General features: G+C 43.6%; 1 protein-coding gene across 3 annotated transcripts in view; it reads right to left on the bottom strand.

Moving 5' to 3' along the window:
* Positions 1 to 24493, bottom strand: part of flt1 (fms related receptor tyrosine kinase 1) — a 243360-nt gene extending 218867 nt beyond the window's left edge. For 2 of the 3 annotated variants that reach the window (XM_041198847.1, XM_041198846.1), the window contains exon 1: positions 23986 to 24492. In XM_041198847.1, the coding sequence (XP_041054781.1) occupies positions 23986 to 24046 (61 nt within the window). In that variant the 5' untranslated portion in view covers positions 24047 to 24492. Of the gene's footprint in view, positions 1 to 23985 lie in introns of all 3 variants that reach the window. The other variant, XM_041198845.1, reaches the window with a different exon arrangement.

Below are 24493 nucleotides of genomic sequence, written 5' to 3'. Positions count from 1 at the left end.
CTTTTTTACATAGAAAATAGGAGCAGGAGTAGGCCATTCGGCCCTTCGAGCCTGCTCTGCCATTCATCATATCATGGCTGATCATCCAACTTAATAGCCTGCTCCTACTTTCTCCCCATATCGTTGATCCCTTTCGCCCCAAGAGTTATATCCAACTCCTTCTTGAAAACATACAATGTTTTGGCCTCAACTACTTTATGTGGTAGCGAACTCCACAGGCTCACCACTCTGAGTGAAGAAATTTCTCCTCACCTCAGTCCTAAATGGTCTACCCCGTATCCTTAGACTGTCACCCCTGGTTCTGGACTCCCCCAAATGGACAGTTGCAAGTCACAAACAGGAGTGGAAAATAGCTAGGCCACTGTTATTCTAAGTAAAGGAAACCTGTGCCAGACCGATTTAAACCTTTCTAAAAGCACATTCTTGTGACTATCATGTTGATCAATGACAAGCTTCATTTATTGTATTTTTAATTAAGCAATAAGTGACATTGATGGGTGTTGGAAGGTCTGTGTGTGCTCCAGTCATTTCTATTTGACTAATCTCATCCACCAGCAGTCCATTCTGCAGTCTGTCTCAGCTGCTGGGCTATTAATAAATTAACATAACTCTAGTCAAAGTTTGTGGCAGCAAAAGATTGCATTGTGATCATTAAATCAGCAATATACATATTTGCATTTCAAACATTCCCTAATTGTGCCTACATTTGTTAGAATTCTCCTTGTTTTTATTTCTGATGTACAATAGTTTATATTTAAAACTGTAAAATATGGGGGCAGGAGGAAGATTTCCGCCCACGCTGTCTGCAATGAGTTTGCCCTCATTATCTCCTGATTTATTCTCTGTCCTACAGTATAGCTACTGTTAGGAGGCCGATAGACTACTCCCACCAGTGTCTTCTTCCCCTTGTTATTTCTTACCTCCATGCATATGGATTCTACAGCTTCCGATCCAAGATCATTTCTTGCTATCGTACTTATTCCATCTCATACTAACAAAGCTACCCCACCATCCTTTCCTTCCTGCCTGTCCTTTCAAAAAGTCACAGACCTCTGAATATTTAGTTCCCAGCTTTGATCTCCTTGTAACCATGTCTCCATAATGGCTATAAGGTCATACCCATTAACCTCTATTTGTGCAGTTAATTGTTTTATTTTATTCTGAATGCTACATGCATTGAAGTAAAGAGCCATTAATTCTGCCTTTTTACCATTTTTTCCCCCTTAGACCTTATTTGCTGTTTTTTTTTTATGTTTGTACACTCTGTCCCTTCCTGTCACACTCTGGGTATCATTACCTAAATAGCTGCCCTGCAATACTGCCATATCCTTTTGCTTTGTAAGTCTACGTATCCCCCTCCAGAACTCTCCCCCCACTCTATTTAGTTTAATGCCCCCCCTAAAGCCCTAGGTATTCAATTCACCAAGACACTGGCCCCAGCATGGTTCAAGTGCAGCCCGTCCCACCAGAAGTTTCTTTCTACCCCAATGTGCCCCATTGCCCCATGCACTGAACCCCATTCCTCCTACATAATCTTTGAGTCATGCATTTAAACTCCTTGACTTTATTTACCCTCTGCCAGTTTGCCTGTGGCTCAGGTAGTAATCCCAAGATTATTACCTTGGAGGTTCTGCTTTTTAATTTAGCTCCTAACAGTTCATAATTTTTCAGCAGAGCCTCCTTTCTAGTCCAATAAATGTCATTGGTACCAATGTGGACAATGACAACTGGATCCCTCCCCTCCCACTCCAAGTTCCTCTCCAGCCCTGAAGAGATGTCCTTAACCCTAGCACCGGGCAGGCAACACAACCTTAGCGACTTACGCTCACGGCTGCAGATAACACTATCTATCCCCCTAATTATACTGTCCACTACCACTTCTATGTACATATTTCCTCCCCCACTTGAATTGCTCCCTGTACCATGGTGCTGTGGTCAGTTCGCTCATCCTCTCCGCAGTCCCCGCTCTTGTCCATAGAGCTTGTAAGCAGCCTGTAGTTGCAGCTGTGGTCCTCAAGCAATCACGGCTGAGGCGATGGAGAGGGGGTTAACTTTGATGATGGAGCACAACACCACCCCCGCACACCTCCCTGGGCTGCCAGTGGGAGGCCACTCCCACCCTCCCTTCATTAGCCCAGTTATGGCTTCAGCGGAGGTCCGCATAGCAACTGGAAAATTGCAGTTGTTACCAATAGAGTGGCCTTAATAGGTTACCTGACACTTGTGGTGGGAACATGCCACACCAGCCTGTAGTGGAAAATTGTCACCCTCTGGTCCCATGTCTGCAGCCAAATGAAAAGTCAGCCCATATATTCTCCCAGATTCTGTGTCATGTTCACTCCTGTCATTGGACCAAGCAATCTGGAAAATACCTTATTATCCAATATTGAGCATAACCTGGGAAAAATACCGGTTGTAATCTCTGTTGTGCTTACATTTCTCCCATCAGTCAGGAGGCTGAGTGAAAAGCATTCAACTGAGAAAAACAAGATGGTTTATATGACATTCAATATAGGAACGACCAAATATCACTTTCACCGAGAAACTTATCTATTTGTTATCCATTCCTTTAATACCAAAATAATAGATTATGCAACATTCTCCTTTCATTATGGAATAAACTGAGCCAATTTGACACTGCTTCACAATAATATTGACAGGATCAGATAGTGAAAGAAGTTGCATTTATATAGCATGTAATCACATCCTGAGAATGTCTGAAAACACTTCATAGCCTATGAATTACTTTTGGAATGCAATCAATCTTGTTCATATTGGCAAATTTAGCAGCCAATCTGCACAGTAAGGTGCTTCAAACAGGAAATTATCTTGAAGCACCTTATTGTGAATCTATTTTTGGTACAGAAAATTTTGGCCAGAAGAACTTCCTATTCTTCTTTAGATAGTGCTGTATAATCCTTTACCCCTGACTTAACAGATAGCTGATATTTAGATTTAATATTTCAAGCAAAAAAATAGAACCACCAACAATGCAGCCTTGCCTCAGTACTGCTGAGGAATAACAGCCTAGATTTGAACCAATTATTTCTGTCAGAGTGACCCAAGTTGACACTTAGGGGCAGAATTTAATGACATCCTCTGGGGGGAATTTAATCAGATTGGGGGGGTGGCAGGTGGGAACACGGCCACCTTCCAACCTCCACCCCAATTAAATTTGCAGCAGGAAGACCCATGGATAGCCCGCTTTAGGGCCTCATCCAGCTGTTGCTCATATTTAGGCAGCTGCGAGTGGGAGCTCCTTATGTGGGAATCCTGTAAAGCAAAGCCTGTCATGCTTATGGGCGCCCAGGAGGGGTCTCTTGTTCAAAGGCTTTCTGTGTGTGATCGAAGAATCCAGCATCTGGAAGGAAGGGGGGCCCACTGAGAGCCACCCTCTGCCCTTGCTGCCAAACCCCCTCTCCCCTCCCCTACGATCCTAAACTGCCAACACTCACCTGTGGCCTGGGATCCAGCAATGTTCCTAGGCCTCAGGTGGGTGCCACACCATCAGCAGCTACTGCCTCCCCAATGTTGCTGCTGTTTAATAGAGGTGGCGGCAGCTCTCAGCGGGTGAGATTTCTGCCCCCCCTGGGGTCCTTGATGCTGGGGGTGGCCTGACGCTGCTTGTTAAGAGCCCAAGGGCACTTAATATGGCCAGCCTTCCCAAAAAGAGGCAATGTGGGGCTCTCGCTCCCATTGCCTCCATTAAATACCATCCTATATAAATATCTTTGCTGTCTTATTTAATGTCTAGCATTTAGAAATGGGTTCTAACTTGCAACAATATAAGAATATTTTTGCTAGTGTAGTTGTAGTGTTTTATGATTTAATCACAAAGATAAAACAGAAGAACCCTTCCCTCAAGATGTAAGAAATATGAATTTGCAAATGTTCTTTGTTTTGCTATTAAATGTTTTGATTTAATACTCCTGGCACACAGCAGATTGTTACCACAATCATTTTTTTCATTATTTCAATCTTAAATGCATGCATACTTATTTATATGTTTCCACTTCTATATGATTATTCTACATTTTCTAGCTGTGCATATCATGATGATTTCATGATTTTGTTTGTGACCCATGAAAATCTTAGATTCTTTGCTGTGTTGCAATTGCAGGCCAGTCCAATATATTCCGAAGCAGCTCAGGCTGTGTCAGTGCCATCTGCCTTACACAATGGGCTGAATTTTACCAGTCCTTTGGGGACAGTCAGGCAGGTGAGATGGCTGTCAAGATGGTGCAGTAAGGCAGTGTGTGGCTTGCCTTTCATCTTCCTGTCGCCATGCCATTTTGCCAACGGGAAAGGTGGTGGACAACCCTCCTGCCCAGAGCCCAATTGAACTATTTAAGTGGCCAATGAAGGGCCTCTTCCTGCTTCTGCTTTCATTTTACAATCGCTTGGGGGGCCTTCCACCACATGGCAAGACTGCCAGGTAAACCCTGACGGCCACCCGGTGGACTCTGGGATGCCTTCCTTTTTGGGCACTCTTTGGTCTAAAGAGGGAACCCAGCAGCAAAAGCCACCCCTGCGTCAATGGTGATGCCTTCCCTGGGTGGGGGCAGGTGACAGTCCTGAAAAGGGATGGCAGCCCCAGCAGTAGCCAATCAATTGATTGCCGCTGACAAAATGCAGCCAGGGGTCCCATTGACCATTGAAGTGGGTTCAACATCTGCTTTCAGACCCAACCACGGAACCCCGGCACTAAATCCAGTCCTAAAAACAAAATATGAACAGCACTAGATACTTAATATGAAACAGGAGACATTCAGACAGGGCTGATTTTTTTTAAATGTTATGGTTGTATAATGTTGCTGGTAAGAGTAAAGAGATCTTTATCGTACAATTGTACAGACCCCAAAAACAGGCATGGGATTGTGGTGAGGGATTACCCAATACAGTTGCTTCCACTGTAGGCAGCATGCAAACTTCATTCAAACAAAGTTCAATGACCTCATGCAAGTGGTCAAGGTCAGTGAATGCACTTTCAAAAGCCCTATCACACCGATTGTGCTACTAGCCTCATAGACAGTTAAATGTACCACATGCCCATTCAACAATCTCTATCAATCATGACTCATACCTAACATCATAGTTTCACCCCACTCTCACACAATTAGCACTGCTCCCGCCCATATTTCACATCTTCCTCATGCTACCAGATATTCAACCATCAAACCCACATTATCCAAACATGTTGCATGACACTCACTGACACATTTCCCTCTCTTTTGCAGGGCAAAGTGGTGTATAACCAGAGACAGCAGCCCCTATATGGTAGGAAGTGGGCAGGGAACAGGCATAGCTACATGTCCTTACCCCACAGAGGAGACGCTGCTCATCATCAACCAAAATCTTTTCTGACTTACAGCTGCAGATAATGTAAACATGCACATCATTTTTCCTGTCTTCCCCCAGTCTTATCCTTGTGCCTTTTTCCTTTCAGGTACCAAAGGACTTCAGCCTGACCTGGCAATGTTGGAGGAGCAAGAGATGAAAGAGCAGGAAGGCAATGATAAAGAAGAAACATAGTCACTTGTTCTCACATTTGTAACCACCAGCTCAGATACTGGCATGAATGTTAAAGGATAACTTAAGAGGCAGGATCTGCATCTGGTCAGATACCAGGCAGCAGGGGCTTGCAACCAGCACAGAGAGACAAGGGAAGCACAGGTGTCAGCTCACCAAAAGGTGAGGTCAGACATGAGTTCTGCTGCAGCGACAGAGGAGGACTTTGATGGGGTAGCCTACAGAAGAACACTGATGGGTATGGACAATGAAATGCCTGATGCATGAGCAGGTCTACCAGAAAGCTTTCAGTCAATGTCAAGGACTATGGAGGAGTCTGGTACCAACTTGGCCACTGCAGGAGCCTGAGGACAGAAGTCAGCGTGAGAGCTAATTGGAGAATTAAAACGCCAGGCGACCAAAAGCTTGGGGGTCATGCTTACAGACTGAGCAGAAGTTTTCTACAAATCAGTCATGCAATCTATTTTGATCTCCCTGATGTGGAGGAGACCATATTGTGAACTGACGACAGTGTATTAAATTGAAATAATTACACATAGATCACTGTTTCACTTGAAAGGAGTGTTTAGAACCTTTAATGGTGTGGACAGTGGAGGTAAAAGGGCATCTCCTGCGCTTGCATGGAAAGGAGCCTTGGGAAGGGGTGGGGTACTGAGGGTGATCAAGAAGTGGACCAGGGTTTTGCAGAGTGAACAGCTGAGGAGGTGAAGATCTATCTGGCGGTGGCATCACAGCAGGGGTGGGGTAAATAACAGATTGTCCTCTTCAGAGTAGTTCAGGCAGCAAAATTTACCAATGGTTTCCTCTATCACATTTTATATGGCAGCATAGCTTTGGTTATATGCATGCTGTGCATGGGGGTCATATTATCAAAGGATACCCTCCTTGGATCACTATATTGATGCGGTGGAGATTCCTTGAGCAATGCAGTCAGAAGCACCTTGCTCCTAGAAGGGTCATCCATGGTGGCAAGATTGGAGGGAAGTGCCAGACAAAGTGTGATTTAAAAAGTTCTCAATGGCAGAACAGGCGAAGGAAGACTGCATCTCACAGGCTGCAATGATGGGAGAAGGCTGCAGTAGCAAAGTGGCCCCAGTCATTGTGGTTCGACACGTCACCAAAATCTGATTACTAACCTGTCGAGATCATGTGGACAATGACAGGGCCCCAAAGGTTCCCAAGTTAAGCAAAATCACAAACAGGCTTTTGCCAGGGTCCATTTACCAAGTCCTGTAGCAATAGAGAATTTGCAACAGGGCCAGAGCTTTGAACATGAGTCCCAGTAAAGAATCTGCACATAGGCAACAGATGTATGAAGGTTGTTGGACACTCGGGCACCTGTGTTGGAACAGAGGTGTCTTTGGCCAGCAGCATCTGTGACTGTGCAGTCATCTTGAGGCTGATGCCCAGAGACAAATCAAAAAGTTAGAGGACATGTGGTGAGGAGAGAAAGCCCAAGGGAGCCAACAGTTTGCTGATCATCATGACATGCAAGGCTTTTTTGAAGCCACCAGGGCTGTCTATGGACCAAGGTCAAATTAACAAAATCCTCTTCACTCACAGGATCGTGTTTCTCTTCTTAAGGACGACAATGTTATTTGCCAATGTTGGGAAGAACATTTTCAACAACTCCTCAACTGTGAATCCACCATGGCAGCTGATACCCTCAAGGCTATCCCCATGGTAGAATCCATGGGTGAACCACCATCGATGCTTGCTTGCTGCAGCTCTTTCAATCAAATGTATGAAAAACAACAAAGCCTGCTGCCCCAATGGTATTCCAGCAGAGGCCTTCAAAGCTGATGGGCTTTTGCTCACATCAACACTTCATGTGGTCATCTTATGGATTTGGGAGGAAAAAGAACTCCCTGCCCCAATGACTTCAGGAATGTGACAATTATAACCATCTTCAAGAAGGGAGATAAATCATCCAGCGTAAACTATTGATATATTTCCCTCTTGTTTATAGCAGGGAAAATCCCACACGCATTCTCCTGAATTGCCTACTTCCTGTGGTTGAGGAAATCCTCCCAGAGACACAATGTGGCTTTAGACCTTCCAGAGGAATCTCTGATATGGTCTTTGTTGCCAGACAAAGCCAAGAAAAATGTCAAGAACAACACCATTGCATTCATCGACCTGACCAAAGCATCTGACTCAGTAATCATTATATTTCTGCAACTGCTACATGATGATATGACTGCAACTGTCTTGAGTGGGAGATCTAATACCGATGCCTTCAAAATTCATATGGGGTCAAGCAAGGCTGTGTGTTAGTCCCCATATAATCTACCTGTCAGTCTCTATTCACCTCAAAGATCAAAAACCCTTTGTTGTCAGTACTAAATACTGCCTAGCTGGAAAACTCTAAGCTCAGTGGCCTTCATGACAAAACTAAACTGACCACCATAGACATACACGATCTACAGTTTGCAGATGACTGCAGTGTTGTTGCCCTCACTGCACCAGATTTGCAAGCCACTCTCAAACTCTTCAATTCTGCATGCAAGAAACAGCCTGCCTAAAATTGTCAAAACAAAACTCATACCAACCCAGACCTGGTCAGCCAAATATTCCACCTCCCGTACACTTTGAAGAAGAGAGTCTGAAATATGTCGAGCACTTCCCGTTTCTTTGCAATTATCTCCCTCAAAAGGCCACTATTGATGAGGAGATCCAACATCGGACCAGCTGCATCAGCTCAGCCTCCTACAAACTACAGCAACAAGTGTTTGACAACAAAGACTTCTGCAAGTTAACAGAAGTCCCAGTGTACAGAGCAGTTGTCGTCACCACAATCCTGTACTCCAGCGAGACCTTACTGTGTAGCGGCGACACATTAAGAGCACTATAGAAACTCCATCAGCAATGCCTCCGCCGCATCCTCCAGATTCATTGGGAGGACCATCGAATAAACATTGGTGTCCTTCTTGAAGTCGGTTCCACAAACACAGACCAAAACTCCTGAAAAATCAACTTTGATGGACTGGACACTACGTCCAGATTGCTGAAAAGCATCTCCCCACCAGGTCCTGTTTTTTCAACTCTCAAATTGCCAACATTCCAGGGAGGACAAAGAAAATGCTTCAAAGGCACACTGAAGCTCTTTTTGAAGCACGGCAGCATTAACATTAATGACTGGGGGGAAGCTTGCTACCAATCGTTCAAAATGGCGACAACCTGTCCATCAAGCTGCAACATGCTTTGAACCCCAGCACATTAATGATAAGGCAGAATGGTGGCAAAGAAGGAAAGAAAAGGAAACAAATCCTGCACTCCAAGTCCTACTACCCATGGGACATCCTGCCCCATGTCCCCAAAGGCCTGTGGGTCAAGAATTGGCCTGTTCAGTCTCATGAAGACCCAAGGCAGGAATTCACAGCTCTAAATAAATGTCATCCTTGAATTGAGGAATAGCTGGCGACAATCAAAGGATAGCCCTTGTCACCTAGTAACCGCCCTCTGGTTCCTGCTGGCACAAATGTTGACGGCATAGCAGACTGCCTGGAAATGTAGGCATCCCGACAACTGCCAGGCACTTGCAAGAGAGTTGACATGTGGTATCTCTAAAGTGACATGTGTGCAGTCAATGACACCCTGATCCAGAGGAAGCCTGCGATTCTCACAAAGCCAGTTCCTCACTCAGCCTGCTTCTCTCTGGCAAAAAGCGAATGAAATATTTTCAGCTCCCTTGGAACTCAGAGCCTCAGTGACATTCCTTACGCAACAGTAGATGGCAAACTGGGAGATGTTGGAAATATTGCCTGCTCAAATTTGGAAGAGTCCGACGCATAAATGTTCATGGACACGAACACTTTCACAGCCATGGGTGATGCTGTCCTTGCTATTCTCTGATGCTGCAGTAGGTGGCAGAATTCAGTCCTGACATCCTTAGTGAAGTACAGATGTCTGACACACTGGCCAGAATTTAATGAAGACTCTGGGAGCAGGGCGGGGTGAGTTAATCAGGTAGGAGCCAAAATGTCTAAATCACGACAACAGATTCAAAATGAAAAATCAAGTTGGCAGCATGGGCAGTGGTAGGTCAGGCCTCATACCACCCTGTGGCAGTTCCTACTTGTAATATATTTGCATGCTATGAATACTCGTGGAAATTAGGTCCATCCTTCAAGATTAAGTCAGCCCTGCACAGGAACCTTGTGGCACCCGGTTCACTTATGTTTAAAGATGTCATGTACCTAGTTGGCTTTGTGCAGTTGTTTCTGAGGTGAGCGACTGTCTTTGTTGAGCTCTGTGGCACAAAAATAAGAAGAGCAGGAGAATTGCAGCTTGCGTGGATGGTCAGGACCGGCAAGGGAAATTCAGGGATGAGGGGTTTGGGGAGTTTGGGCAGGGGCATGGAGAAATGGAAGAGGGCTCTGAGGGAGGAAGTGGGGGTCAGGCATGGAGGAATGCAAGAGGGCTCTGAGGGAACATAGAGGGTGGATTCGGGGCTTGGAAGTTTGCAGTGGGAAGGGCCTGATGTCTTGGTTGCGGAGCGGGGTGGGTGCAGTCAATGTAGATAAAATGAACAGCCTAAACGGCAGGGTCAGTACTGACCACATGCGGGTCCTATGGGTCAAACTCAGGGTGCTGGCTGGTAGAGGGAATTCACAGGGGCGAGTTTGATTTGGTACAGGAGCAGGTCCAGTTTGATCTAGGGATTTTCTAAGGCCTCAAAGGGTGGGTCACGGGATGGTCTAGGAACAGAGGAGAAAGCGTGATGGGGCTGGTGTTAGGCGCTTGGGGAGGGATGACATGCAAACATCCATGATGACAGGATCCAAGGTGATGGGGGGAGGATCAAGGGTTACAGGGGAAGGCGCACAGTAGAAGGTCAAGGATGATGGGAACAAAGTCAAGGTGACAGTGGAGGGTAGAGGGTCATGGATTGCAATTCAAGGGTTGCTCACACACTGTACCTGACCATTTTTAAAAACTCATGTAGCTGCCAGGAAGAGTGCAGATCCAAGTCGGGGGAGGCTAGTGTGGGGTAGGTGGAGTTTTGGGCATGGACAATGGAAGGAATGGAAAATCTCACTGCTCAGCAGCTGTATGGACAAAACCCATGGGCACACAGGTCCTCATATTACAGTTTGCCTTTTCCACACAATTCACTTGGTGGAATACCTATGGGTTCATACGCTCAATCTTCCTACAATCTCTGGAGCAGGAGAAGGTGTGACAGGTCAACAACAGAGGCCACAAGGCCAGCAGCAGGCAACATCAGAGGGGCAGGTTGGTCTGGAGGAAGCCATCCACGGAAGAAATTGAAGAAAGTGGTCACTGGCACTGCAGCGCTTCTTCAGGATGGTGACAAACTACCTTCAGATCACCAAGTTGCAATGCCAGGGCATCCTGAGGATGTCCCAGAAGGCAGTCACTGAAATCTGCTGGATCCTGCAGCTACATGGATTTGGCAGCAAACCCATGCCAGTGGTCCTCAAAGTGATTATTCCACTCAACTTTTTCTCCACTGGCTGCTACCAGTGCTCCACAGGTGACATGTGTGGCATTTTGCAGATTGCCACACACATGTAAGAAAGAGGTGACTAATGCCCTCTTCCATTGTGCCAGTAAGTTCATTAGGTTCACTACTGATTATGATAGTCAGGGCAATGGGCTCTGTGGTTATTGAATGCATTCATGTTGTATAGAGCTCCATGGGAACAGCCAGCAGCACATGTGAACCGCAAGACATTCCACTCTCTAACTGTCCAACTGGTTAGCGATTACAGGGGAAGAATCATGCAGGTCTGTACTCATTTCCCAGAGAGTTCTCAAGACCTGTATATCTTGTGGAACTCACAACTTCCTGAGCTTTTCGAAGTCCCTGCCCAGGCTGACAGCTGGATTGTGGGTGACAAGGGCTATCCTCTTTGGACCTGGTTGATGATACCAGTGAGGCATCCCAACAGCGCAGCGGAAAATTGCTACAATGAAACCCACACCTTCACCAATGCCATTATCGAACAGATCATTGGCATGTTAAAAATGCACCACCACTGTCTTGACAGGTCCGAAGGGGCTCTGCACTATGCACCACACAGTGTTTCACAGATAGTCATGGTATGTTGTGCTCTGCACAATTTGGTCATACAGTGCAGTAAACGCTTGCATTAGGACGACAGGGAGGAGGAGCAACACTGTTCAGATGAGGATGAATAGGATGATCCTCAGGAAGAGGATATGTATGTGAATGAGCTTCTAATGGATGCCAGAGCCATGGAGAAACATGCCAGGGATAATCTCATATACATGATATTTGCCAAAGACTGAGGAACCCACATGACAATTCTCCCATCCCCGGGAGAAACTTGCTGGCTCGGGATGTCTACCAACCTCAGCCAGTCTTCAACAACCATCCTCTCCCAAGATCATACAAATATACAAACATAAGAATTAGGAGCAGGAGAAGGCACCTCAGCCTCTCAAGCCTGCTCCACCATTCAATAAGATCATGGCTGATCTGAATGTAACCTCAAACCCACATTCCTGTCTCCCCCGATAACCTTTCACCCCCTTGTTAATCAAGAATCTATGTAGTTCTGCTTAAAAATATCCACTGCCTTTAGAGAAGGAGAGTTCCAAAGACTCACAACACTCAGAAAAAACTTATCTTCATCTCTGTCTTAAATGAGTGACCCCTTCCATCCTTCAGGATCTTAAAGGTTTCAATTAAGTCACCTCTTACTCTTCTAAATTCCAGTGGATACAAGCCTAACCTGTCCAGCCTTTCCTCTCAAGACAACCCATCCATTCCTGGTATTAGTCTAGTAACTCTTCTCTGAAATGCTTCTAATGCATTTACATCTTTCTTTAAATAAGGAGGCCAGTGCTGTACACAATACTCCAGGTTTAGTCTCACCAATGCCCTGTACAACTGAAACATAACCTCCATACTTTTGTAATCAATTCTCCTCACAATAAATTATAACATTCTATTAACTTTCCTAATTACTTGCTGTATCTGCATACTAACATTTTGCGATTAATGCACTAGGACACCCAGATCCCTCTGAACCTCAGAACTCTGCAATCTGTCACTATTTAGATAATAAGCTTATTTTTTATTCTTCCTGCCAAAATGGATAATTTCACATTTGCCCACATTGTACATCATTTGCCAGATCTTTGCCCACTCACTTAACCTATCTATATCACTTTGTAGCCTCCTTATGTCCTCTTCACAATTTACTTTCCTACCTCTCTTTGTGTCATCAGCAAATTTAGCAACCATTCTTTTGGTCCCTTCATCCAAGTCATTTATATAAATTGTAAAAAGTTGAGACCCCAGCGCTGATCCCTGTGGCACACCACTCATCACATCCTGCCAACCAGAAAAAGACTAAGTTATGCCAACAGTCTGCTTCTTGTTAGCCAGCCAATCTTCTATCCATGCCAATATGTTACCCCCTACACCATGAACCTGCATCCACTACCACCTAGAATAGCAGGGGAAGCGGATATCTATCACACACCCCCTGCTATGGAAGACTGTTATCCAAGAGAACTGATGCATCAATGGGCATGTGTCAAGCAGCCTATAATGACCAAAATCTCAGAACCAGTTGCATCATTAGAGGTCATTGACTTCACATAAGGCAATTAAATTGTCCCTGTGGAACATAATCTCAGACAATCTCCTTGACATTGCCTATAATGGAGTGTATGCAGAGCCCACATCTTCTTCAAAATCCCACAGATTGGCGAACATCAAAACTGACACACACACAAACATTAATTAAAGACTGGTCACCAACACACAACAGGATAGTCTCTTATACAATAAAGGAGATATCTAACATTCCCCTACAGCCATGAGTGCCAACCATATGGCATGACAGCATAGTTAGTTCTCTGATTAATCAAGTCCCTAAAAAGGATAATGATGTAACAATACTTTCTACAATATTTACATGTGACAATGAAAGGAAACCTCTGCCAGTTTCGTTTGTGCTCTCATAAATTCTTAAGTTTTCTTTACCTGCCACCACGTCTTAGTGTGAACCCAACATCAGCAGCTGAGGTGGATGCAGATTCCTGAATATGATACCCCATCTCACTGGGGGTGTCCCGCATGGAATTAGTCACGTCTGCTGGAGACAATGGGGTCAATGTCAGCGGGGGGAAAGATGAGAGGTTGCTCACCCTGGGGATGTCCTGAGAGGAAGCCCCAGGCAGCAGGCATGCACCCCTCTTCCATCAGGGTGTGCAATGATACCTCCCTATCTCCGAGGAGAATGGGCACCCGGAGGGAGGTGCATCATCCCTCTCTTGCCCATCCAGTGCTGTATGGAGCCAATGACTAGAAAGGCAAAGTACAGATCAGAGTGCATATGAATCGACTGCTCGACCTGGCTCTCCATGGCGGTCACCAACCTTTCCATGGAGAAACCAATGCGCTCACATGCCTGAGACAAGGCAGAACTCATGGCATGCATGAACTCCTCTGTACCCGGCACAAAGCTGTGAATAACCTCTGACATTCCCGCCGTATGTTCCCCTAACCTCAGCTGCATTTCCAGCAGGCTTCTTGTGGCTGCAACCAAAGACCCACCATCAGCGTGGGGCTTAGCAGGGGCCTGATCTCCAGCAATCCTCCAAGTGTCTGGGACCTCAGCTGTCACAGCCTCCCTCAGCTGCTGGGATGTGTCTGTGCTGTGCACACCAGAACGTGGCCCGGATTCTAAATTCAATCCCTTCACGACCCAGGTGGGTGTAGCTGAACTGGTGGAGGGTGTGTGAGAGATAAATGACAATGCATCCTCTCGGTGACTGGTGTCTTAGAGGTGGAGTCTTCGGTCTCCAGTGGCTGAGGCCTGGGGTCTAGATGTGGGCACCTGTAAAGAAGAACAAAATGAAACACATTAAAGTTCCACAGAGTCTACAAGAATAGCACAATTCCTTGCATAGTCCTAAGTGCCCATTATGACAGCACCAAGCTGAATGCATTCTCACTCTGCTGCCTTGCCACTCCAGCCTCACCATCAGCAATGGATCAGTCTCCCTGGTCCCCAGCATTCTGGAGGGCTTCTTCCTCAACAGGAGTAAGGGCCTTGAGATCAGGCACCATTAATCTTGGTCCTTTCCTTTTGATCATAGGTCTGCAGGAGAAAATGGAGATTTAGTGACTTGACAAGTGCCACCTGTGACCTCCTTGCCCACATGCATCCCCATCACACATACAGGCCCCTCATTGTGTTGGTTTGTGTCAAATCACTCACTCAAGCCAAACTGTCACATGCTTTAGCCTCAGGTGCCATGCAGTCCTGAGGCTGACCACACATTCACCTGCCTAATATAGCTGCACACTCGCACACGTACATAGCCTGATGCCCACGAGAGACAGTCCCATGCCAACTTGACACTTACCCGGACAGATCGAAGGAGGTCATTGACCCTTTTCCGGCACTGGACCCATGACCTTGAGTGGACCCCATGGTTGCTAATCTCCTCTGTTATCTCCACCTGCACCACCTTTGCGAGGTGGGAGGGTCTCCTGCTGTCATCACTCCAGAAAAGCACTTCCTGCCATTCCCTGATGGCCTACAGGAGAATCTGCAGCGAGACCATGCTGAACCGTGGGCCGGTCTATGTCTTTGCTCTGACATGATGTTAAGGTGGGCAGGGATTAGGTTCCAAGAAAATAGATCTTAATGATGGGGAATGGTGGGATCATGGTGGGGGGATACATTTAACAGGGGCTGATAGTTATGAAGAGTTGCAAAAATAAACTGACCAAACTGCATAATGAACAAAGAATGATGTGAAATCTAGTGCCTTGGCAGAGGGCCTCCTTGCTTGCCCAGGCAGCACTTCCTCACCTGCCCGGACCTGTTGAGCTATCACCAGGTGGCGGGTTCTTCCAATGGAAACACCCCCCGCCATGCTACTCATTTTCATGTGCTTTACAAGCCCATCATCAGCCCTTTAAATTTGAATATGAATTGCGTGGGTGCCAGTTCCTGACATCAAAACAGAAGTGGCACCCTCTTCCAGTTCTGCCATTGGGTATGCTGTGCAACTGATTAAATTCTGCCCACTGTTCTTGATTGAGGTTCAGATTAGTGATTTTCTCCGGATTGTCCTGGGTGCATATGACCTCCTGCTGAGAACTCATTTTCCTTCCTCTTCCAATAGCTTGTCCTGCTTTGTTCCAGGAAAATAGATCTTAATGGTGGGGGATGGTGGGATCATAGTGGGGGGATACATTTAACAGGGGCTGATAGTCATGAAGAGTTGTCATCTCTGCTTATTCTCACTATCATGCTGTAGTCCAAGGGGAAGACATACATACAACTACACCTTTGTCTTGGAGCAAATGGTTTTTGTAGAAGCCTTGAAGTCAGAACAAAGTTCTTCAGCATATTGCCACATCACACCCTGTCGACTTCAGCAACTTTAAACAACTCTGGAAATCACCAAACACTTCTACAACCACAGCAGAACCAGTATAAATCAACAAGCAATTAACTGAAATTAGTTGGTGATTCCTTTAAAAAGTGCTGGTGTGGGGTACTTTCTGATATCAATATGTGTTCAAAACAAAAACAGAATTACCTGGAAAAACTCAGCAGGTCTGGCAGCATCGGCGGAGAAGAAATATGTGTTCAGTTGTGCAAGGTCAAGAGAGGGCATTAACTGGAGCATTGAGTCCAAAATTTCAGCCCTGGCATCATATCAGTGTTACCTGTTGATTGATGTCAGGTTCTGCCTACTCTGCATTCTTCCAACAGACACTGCCTGCCCATACACTACCATCCTCACCAAAATGGTGTCCAGCATGGCTAGCACCAGAAGTGTGTGCCTGCACCACAGGTGCCATTTTGAAGACAAAACAGCACTCATGGTTTTCAAAAACCAGAGACTAAGGAGCCAAATTTCACAGTCCTTTACACATGAACCATGTTTTCTCTGACCTGCTGAACACTTTAAATTAAAGTTTGAAATGGAAAAGTATTTTTTTTCCTAGCACTGATCTCCTTTACCTTGATAAGCAGAACTGTCTTCGAAGGTAATTCTTGAAAAAGAAGGCATCCAAAACATATAGTTCTACAGGACTAACAAGTAGCACTTACATAGCAATAATCTGCTCATCCATGCTCAGTTTGGGTTCTGCCAGGGCCACTCAGCTCCTGACCTCATTACAGCTTTGGTCCAAACATGGGCAAAAGAGCTGAACTCCAGAGATGAGGTAAGAGCGAGTGCCCTTGGTATCAAGGCAGCATTTGCCCTAGCAAAACTGAAGTCAATGGGAGTCAAGGGAAAAGCTCCGCATTGGTTGGAGTCATACCAAGAACAAAAGAAAATACAATGGCTGTTGGAGGTTAACATCACAGCCCTAGGGCATCGCTGCATGAGTTCCTCAGGGTAGTGTCCCATGCTCAATCTTTAGCTGCTTCATCATAGCACTTCCCTCCATCATAAGGTCAGAAGTGGGGATGTACACTGATGATTTCACAATATGCAGCACCATTCATGACTCCTCAAATACTGAAGCAGTCCATGTCCAAATGCAGCAAACCCTGGGCAACATTCAGCCTTGAGCTGATAAGTGACATTCATGCCACACAAGTGCCAGGCAATGACCATCTCTAACAGCAGAGAATCTAAACCATCTCCATTTGACATTCAATGGCATTACCAGTGTAGAATCCCCACTGTCAACATCCCTGGATTACCATTGACCAGAAACTGAACAGGGCTAGCCATATAATACTGTGACTACAAGAGCAGGTCAGAGGCTGGGGATTCTACAGCATATAACTCAGCTCCTCACTCCCCAAAACTTGTCCACCATCCACAAGGCACAAGTCAGAAGTGTGATGGAATACTCTCCACTTGCCTGGATGAGTGAAGTTCCAACAATACTCAAAAAGTTTGACACCACCTAGGAAAAAGCAGCTCGCATGATTAGCACTCCATCCACCACCTTAAACATTCACTCCCTCCACCACCTACGCACAGCGGCAGCAGTGTGTGCCATTTGCAGGTCGCACCATAGCAATTCACCAAAGTTATTTTGACAGCAGCTTCCAAACCCACAACCTCTGCCACCTAGAAGGACAAGGGCAGTAAATGCATGGAAACAACATTATCTGCAAGTTCCCCTCCAAGCCACACACCATTCTGATTTGGAACTGTATCGTCGTTCCTTCACTTTTACTGGGTCAAAATCCTGGAACTCCCTTCCTAACAGCACTGTGGGTGTACCTACGCTATCGGGACTACTGCAGTTCAAGGCAGCAGCTCACTACCACCTTCTCAAGGGCAATTAGAAACGGGCAATAAATGCTGGCCTAGCCAGCTAAGCCCACATTTCATCAACAATTAAATTAAAACTGCTTTCAAAATATCACTGTCCACTTCCAAAATTATAGAAATCTCTGGAGCATCTTACAAAAGATGTAAGCAGATGTCTGCTTTACCCCCACAAACAAAATGTAGAGTCTATTGTTTGCATTTGTTTCAGGTGTGCTGACATTATATAGAAGTTATTTCACTATTATATAATCAGTATTTTAAGTTACATTCCTAATACTACAATTTACACCAAGCTCATGCTTATTCCAATAAATAGGGTTAAGTCTACCTCCATGTAATTTATCTATGCAAAACAATGACATGAAATGCCATGCCTCCCGTGGGTTTAACATGTGGGCAACAATTAGAAACCAATCAACACCTTGAAGAGCCTTTAAAAATTTGAGGGGTGTAATTCAATGCTTTATTTGTTTTTTATTTAGATATCCTAGCAATGATACTAAGCACAATTTGTATTTCATACACCTAGAATACTTTCACCATGGAAAATGTTGGTGCATATGTTGTATCCTTCATGGAATATGTATGGAGAAATACATGATAGTGATGACAGGATTCTAAAAACAATACTGTGATGTTCTTTTACAGAATCCATACCCCACATACATTCATGTGTAAATAGCCTGTTATACAAGTACAGTACTAGTCAAAATAATAAATGAGCTTAGCTGCATAATTGGCTTTGGGAAGACACTTCTACTGTCAATATTGCAAAAAGGTTAAATCCTAACCCCTTTATTCAGGCACAAGCTTCTTTAAAGGGTCACTGCTTGAAAATACATTGTAATTTATCAACTCGTCTGTCACCAAGCGACCATCAGCAGCCTACCCTGCAATGACCTACACCCGACAGAGGTTACTTTTTGTGATTACAATATAAAGAAGGCTGAGAAAAACACAGAAATGTTGAAACAACATAAATAAATTCCAATATTACTCCCCTTTTTAAAAAACCTCCATGGGCGTGTTAACTCTTCATTACATAGGAGAGCCTTTCAGCATACACTCAAATAATAGTCCTCTCTAAATGAAATTGGTAGGAACTATTGGTGCAGGGGCACAAAACATATGCCCACATTATTTGAGAGGGCAGCTGATTGTCAGGATAGGTGGTCGTCTTTGATATTATTTGATATTAAATATTATTCAATTGTAAATAAGTTCAGAGGGTAGCAAATGATAGAACTGAACACATATATATACTTCTAGCTAACTACTCTTTAAAAAATATCATTTGGAAAACCATCTTACTGGTTTTCCAAACTGTCTTAAAGTGAAACAATTCTTTTAGTATCTATCATATCTAAAATACACTGTGAAATGTAATCCCAAATTAGAGAAAGATACTTGCACTCAGAAATGTCCCTGCCCAGATTTCTTAGAAACATATTATGTTATCTGTCGAATTTTGAGCTAACTACTGCATGAGATGCAGTTCTTAGTAGTAACTCACTTCCAAGTCAGTTTTGCATGTAATTATTTAACTATATGGAATTATTTAACTATATGGAGTGTGACTGTAAGTAAGAGGTTTTTTTCAAATTTACAGGAATCTTCAAAATCTGTAATTTACTTCTGTGAATCGCGATAAAGGCTGGCAAGTGTACAAAAGGAAAAAACGAAAGTACCTCATGAGCAATTTTGACCATTTTCAGCATATTTTACCTATATATTACTGCCCTGCTATCAAATTAGTAAGTAAAAACAACTATTAAAATTATGAAATTCACATCTGTCAAAATTTCACACGGCAAATTTTACAATTATATGATCTCTGTGAGATGCTGGTGTTTTGTCAATCAATGTATTTTGAATCACTTTAAAGTATTTTTAATAGAAGACAAATCTAATTCACTTTAACAAATCATGGTGTGTACAGAGCCCCTGACCTTTAAGATCTAAGTAGCCATCAGCTTGCAATAAAGTTATCAATCATGCAGCAATGGTTTTGCACAGTGGTCCTTCTGCATACATTTCAAGCCTCATTAGCCATTTTCTCATGCATTGTCCCACATATTTCAAATATAAATCTTTCTGTAATCATAAAGATGAAAAGCCATCAGAGTTCTTTTGCTGAAAAAAATGATGGCTACTTTGAATCTTAACCTGTATAATCCTGAAGACCAACAGGCATGTTTATTTTAGGCCAGGCTACCAAAATATGTAAAGAAGCATTTAGGTACATTATTGTGCTCTCTGAGCACCCTGTAGCTTTGGTTCAAAGCAGTGCAATGGAGTAAAATAAATCCTTCTGAACTCCCAAGGAAGTATAAAGGAAAGTCCTAAGGTCTGAGAACAGAACAATCAGAAGTGAAAAGCAATGACATACATTGACATACTAAAAAGGCCCTTTTGCCAAACGGTGAAGTTTTCAGATGCAGTGACCTCTAATTTAGGGTAAATGTTGATAAGTTCCAACATGTTGCAGTCCTTTGTACAACAAAGCAAAAAACAGGACACATAAATATTGCAGATTGTCACTCATACCACACTTTAGTACAATATCTTGTGTGCAGTGAAATGCTGAAAGGGAAATAAACTAAACTCTGGGTAAATATTAAGAATGTCAATTTTAAATTAACTTATTTGTCATTTAATTGGAATGGAACCAATTGTTTGCTTTAATCTGTTTTGCCTAGGTCCACTTGATTACTACAATGGAAGTGAGAAAGAGTAAAAGTGCATTTAATTGCTGTTGTGACTGTGCTGATCAATCACTCATTAATTTACCAAGATCTCACTCTTAGACAACTAGACAATGCTCCTGCTGTGTGTGTGCTTCAGAATGAGGACTGTGGCTCCACATTTCCTGGTTCTAAAGTAAAGTTTCTTTTTTCTCTTTTGTTAAAGCTTATTTTGCATTATACATTTTAAACTGAATTGTGGACATGTCACTGTACCAAAAAGTGATGCAGAAAATTAAAAGCTTGCAGCTAATATTTTAATTTTGTTCAGGCCCTCCGTGTAATAGTATAGTTTAACAGCTGATAAAGACGGCTTATCAAAACGGAGCTTTCAAATTATCACTGGCCAACAAAATTTTTTAACTGGTTGACAATCTCAAGAAATGATTTAAAATATATGCTTTTGCGGGGGAGAACAATCGCACATCCAAAAATTTCAGATATGCAAAAAAATCTAGTTTTCTCTTTTATAAATCAGCACCTTTTGCCTTGCTCAGTTATTGTATTGAATTATATGACAACTGCATTGCATAAAATAGCAATGAAAATTTCTTCTTTAATGTAAGGCAGTTATTATTTTAAAACTATAGATATTCAATTATATGCTTCACTGTTTAGTATCCGACCTGCCTTAACTTTATACAACCATTTCTACATTCTTGCCTAACAGTTATTGGAGGAAGTTGTCTCACACAGCCCCCCTTGAGGAAATCCTTTCACACAGCTGGGTCTGAAACCAAGTATAAACTCTATTGGCACACCTGGTTTCAAATGCTCAGGGAGCCCTTTAGATTTTATAGATACTTTAGAAAATCTTGGGCAGAATTGTTCTGAAAGAGTACATAACCATGTATACACAGAACTCTCTACTGGTTCTGAAATCAAGTCACAACAAAGCTGCAAGGCTCGGATTCTGGCAGGTTGGATTCTATACCATAGCTACACTACAAAACTAACTCTACAGGCAAGCCAAAAATTGCTGAACGCTGCTACACACTATTGGAAGAAATCACTGAGGCACGTCCATCAGTGAACACGATTTATCCCTGATGTGGAAGAAAGCACCGCTGACTGTGGGGAAATGAACATATGACAGAACGGTGGCTTTATATTCCATTTTCATTGGTGAAGCACAAGTGTGTTATGTACCTTCAATTACATTTTGCGAATGTTGGTTCCTTGCTGACTCTTGGACCTCGCGCCTGTGCTGAGAGATAAGTCCTCACATTTTCCAGCATACAGAAAACATTAAAAAGTAATATTCACGCCGCCCCCCTTTAAATTGCCAACGAATCTTGCAACATTCCATTAATTTTATTTATCAGGTTGTTAATTAATTCAGCTCAGTTCCACTTTCTTCTAGTACTCCAATACAAGATAAGAAAAAATGAATTTAATTGGTATTGGTACATTCACTATGCTATCTCTGGGCTAAATAAAATGGTTCGGGAGGGCGCGAGGTACCCAATTCATTCATTCTGTTGATTTCATATTCTAAGCTGCTGCGTATAATAATTTACTGCATTTTACTTATGAATGATTAGAACTTAACGTATCATCGATGAATCTTATGCATAACTAAAATGTTATTCTACTGATGAATTACAATTCAAGCTGCCACATTAAAATATATTCTAATTACTGTGTTTGCCTTTATTAGAGCGCTACCGAGGTGCTGGAATAATGATTTCAATTTTTTTAGGCATCTTTATATTGACCTGATGTGAATATGATCTGAGTCAATTAATAATCTTTCATTCATTCCATTTATTGTCCACTTTTAAGATGCAGTTCGTGCACAGACACGTCTCTCAAAGCAGACTACCTGAGCGCACAACAGCCGCAAGATGGACTGCAGTAGGTGGGCTCGGCTCAGCTGGGTGGGAGTGCAAGCTGTGGAGCATCTCCTGCCTTCGTGCCGCGCAGACTGTCGCCGGTTCTTGCACCCACCCGCAGCGCTGCAAAAACTGCGTGATACACCAGCACTCGCCCCTCCTCCTGTCCACATCTCCATGCATGAATGTTAACGTTATCTTTCAACCTACCAAGCGGGAGGTTATGTGGAGGTGCCCGCATCACGTCAATTATATGCTCTGCGAGTTGCAGAGAAGTAAAAACTGAAAGTGCTGGAAATATTCAGTAGGTCAGGCATCATTTGTGCAGTGTTTTCTGTTTTTATTTCCGATTTCCAGCACCCTAAGTATTTTGATTTTGTCTCTGTGACATTAGAAATCTCGGTTTGTGAATCGATATCTAACATCACTGATAAAAAATAACGTGCTTAAAAATATTAGAAAATAATTCTACTATTAACTAATTAAGTGTCCTATCGCCCGTGCTAGACACTAAAAGTTATTAATTAATTCTCTGGCTCTAATTATCTAATTACAAGAGTCTAAGGGCAAGTACTAATAATGTATTCTCCACGATATTTACAATCCCACCTTTGGAAAGTAGAAGCGACGCCTGCAAACGATTGTATCTCTCCGCCTTCCAAAAATTATCGTGTCCTATTCGCAATTTCACAACTCGGTGTATATAATAAATGATTAACAAAGAGTCAGAGGGGAAGCTTAAAGAAAAGTGCTGCCTCCCTCTGCCGAGATCTCAGATCAACCCACGGACCTTTAAAGCGTAGACAGCGAACCTGGAGGTGATGCGGGTCAAGACATTACAAGTCTGCAGCCGACTTGAAGAAGCTATGGGGTACCCACAAGGGAATTCCGGGAACAGCAATCCAGAACCGAGCTACTAACTAACCATTGCGCTCTATGAAATCACTTTCAAAATCACACATACTGTACTGTCCCTTCAATAACGGAGCTCCGTAGAAGTTGGTTTGCTGTATCTCGAGTACCAGGAAGTCAAATAACAACAGAAGGTAAAAAAGAAACGCGAATGGGATTTGCCTACTTTCGCACATTCCCACTGAGGAAACGGGTATATTTCAGAAATTCAGAACTGAGTGCTGTGCAGTAAAGCGCACCTATTGTGGTCACCACTTATTTCACACTTTCTTCAAAACTGTTCATTAACTAAATCAGAAACGAGCTACTGCGGTGAGAAATATTTTTTCTCTCCCTGCAGCAGCTCGTTCCTCATTCCATAACAGGTCACCATCATTTGGCTTACTCGTCACTTCTGAAGCGTAGGCGACCCACACTTCAAACATTGAGAGAGCCTGCAGTTGCATAAATAGCCGATTCCCGTTAGACAGCCATTTGCTGCAATCGTGGGAATATCCCTTTTAAGATTAAGTAATCAGTTCCCTGTAATTGGTATGAATAAGAATTCATCTTTTCAATGAATGAACAATTGGTCCAACATTTGGTTAAAGTCCCGAAGGGTAAGACAGTCGATTTGCATATTTCACCCATTGGAAGACGCTACATTTCCTTACGATTGCCAGGCTTTTCAATAATTTAAAAAATTAAATATTACTTACGCGCTGTAACGATATTTCCGATCTGACTATAAAGTATAACTGTCATCAAAACATAAGACATCTTGAAGTGAAACAAGTGCCTGGTTCTTGTTTGAGGATGAATGATGGACGTTTTCTTGAATGAAGACGGCTTTCCCCCAAAAGGTTATTTATCGGTCCTCCGTGTGAGTACGATGAAGGTCTGATGTAAAATAGCCACCGTATGAAGTCCTCTACATGTCCAACGCGAACATTCCAGGACTACCCTAACGCTCTGCTCTTCACGTCAGCTCTGGCTTACAGAATACGTTTCACAAATAACTAGGCGTTAAGGAAAAATCTCAGGTCATGAGTAATGTATCCAGTGCAATTTGAAACTAGACTCCGGTAGTTTCTACTCCGTAATCAGCATCCTGTGCTTTTATACCGTTCCTGCGAACTCGTTTCGGAAACGTTACACCCCAGTGACGTCGCAGGAATTTTGGAGACGGACACAACCGACTAAAATGACTGGTCCTGCTTGTGACCA

This window comes from Carcharodon carcharias, chromosome 11 (assembly GCF_017639515.1).
Source record: "Carcharodon carcharias isolate sCarCar2 chromosome 11, sCarCar2.pri, whole genome shotgun sequence".
Classification (NCBI taxonomy): domain Eukaryota; kingdom Metazoa; phylum Chordata; class Chondrichthyes; order Lamniformes; family Lamnidae; genus Carcharodon; species Carcharodon carcharias.
The sequence above is the reverse complement of the archived record's forward strand: the minus strand, read 5'-3'. Positions and strand labels throughout refer to the sequence as shown.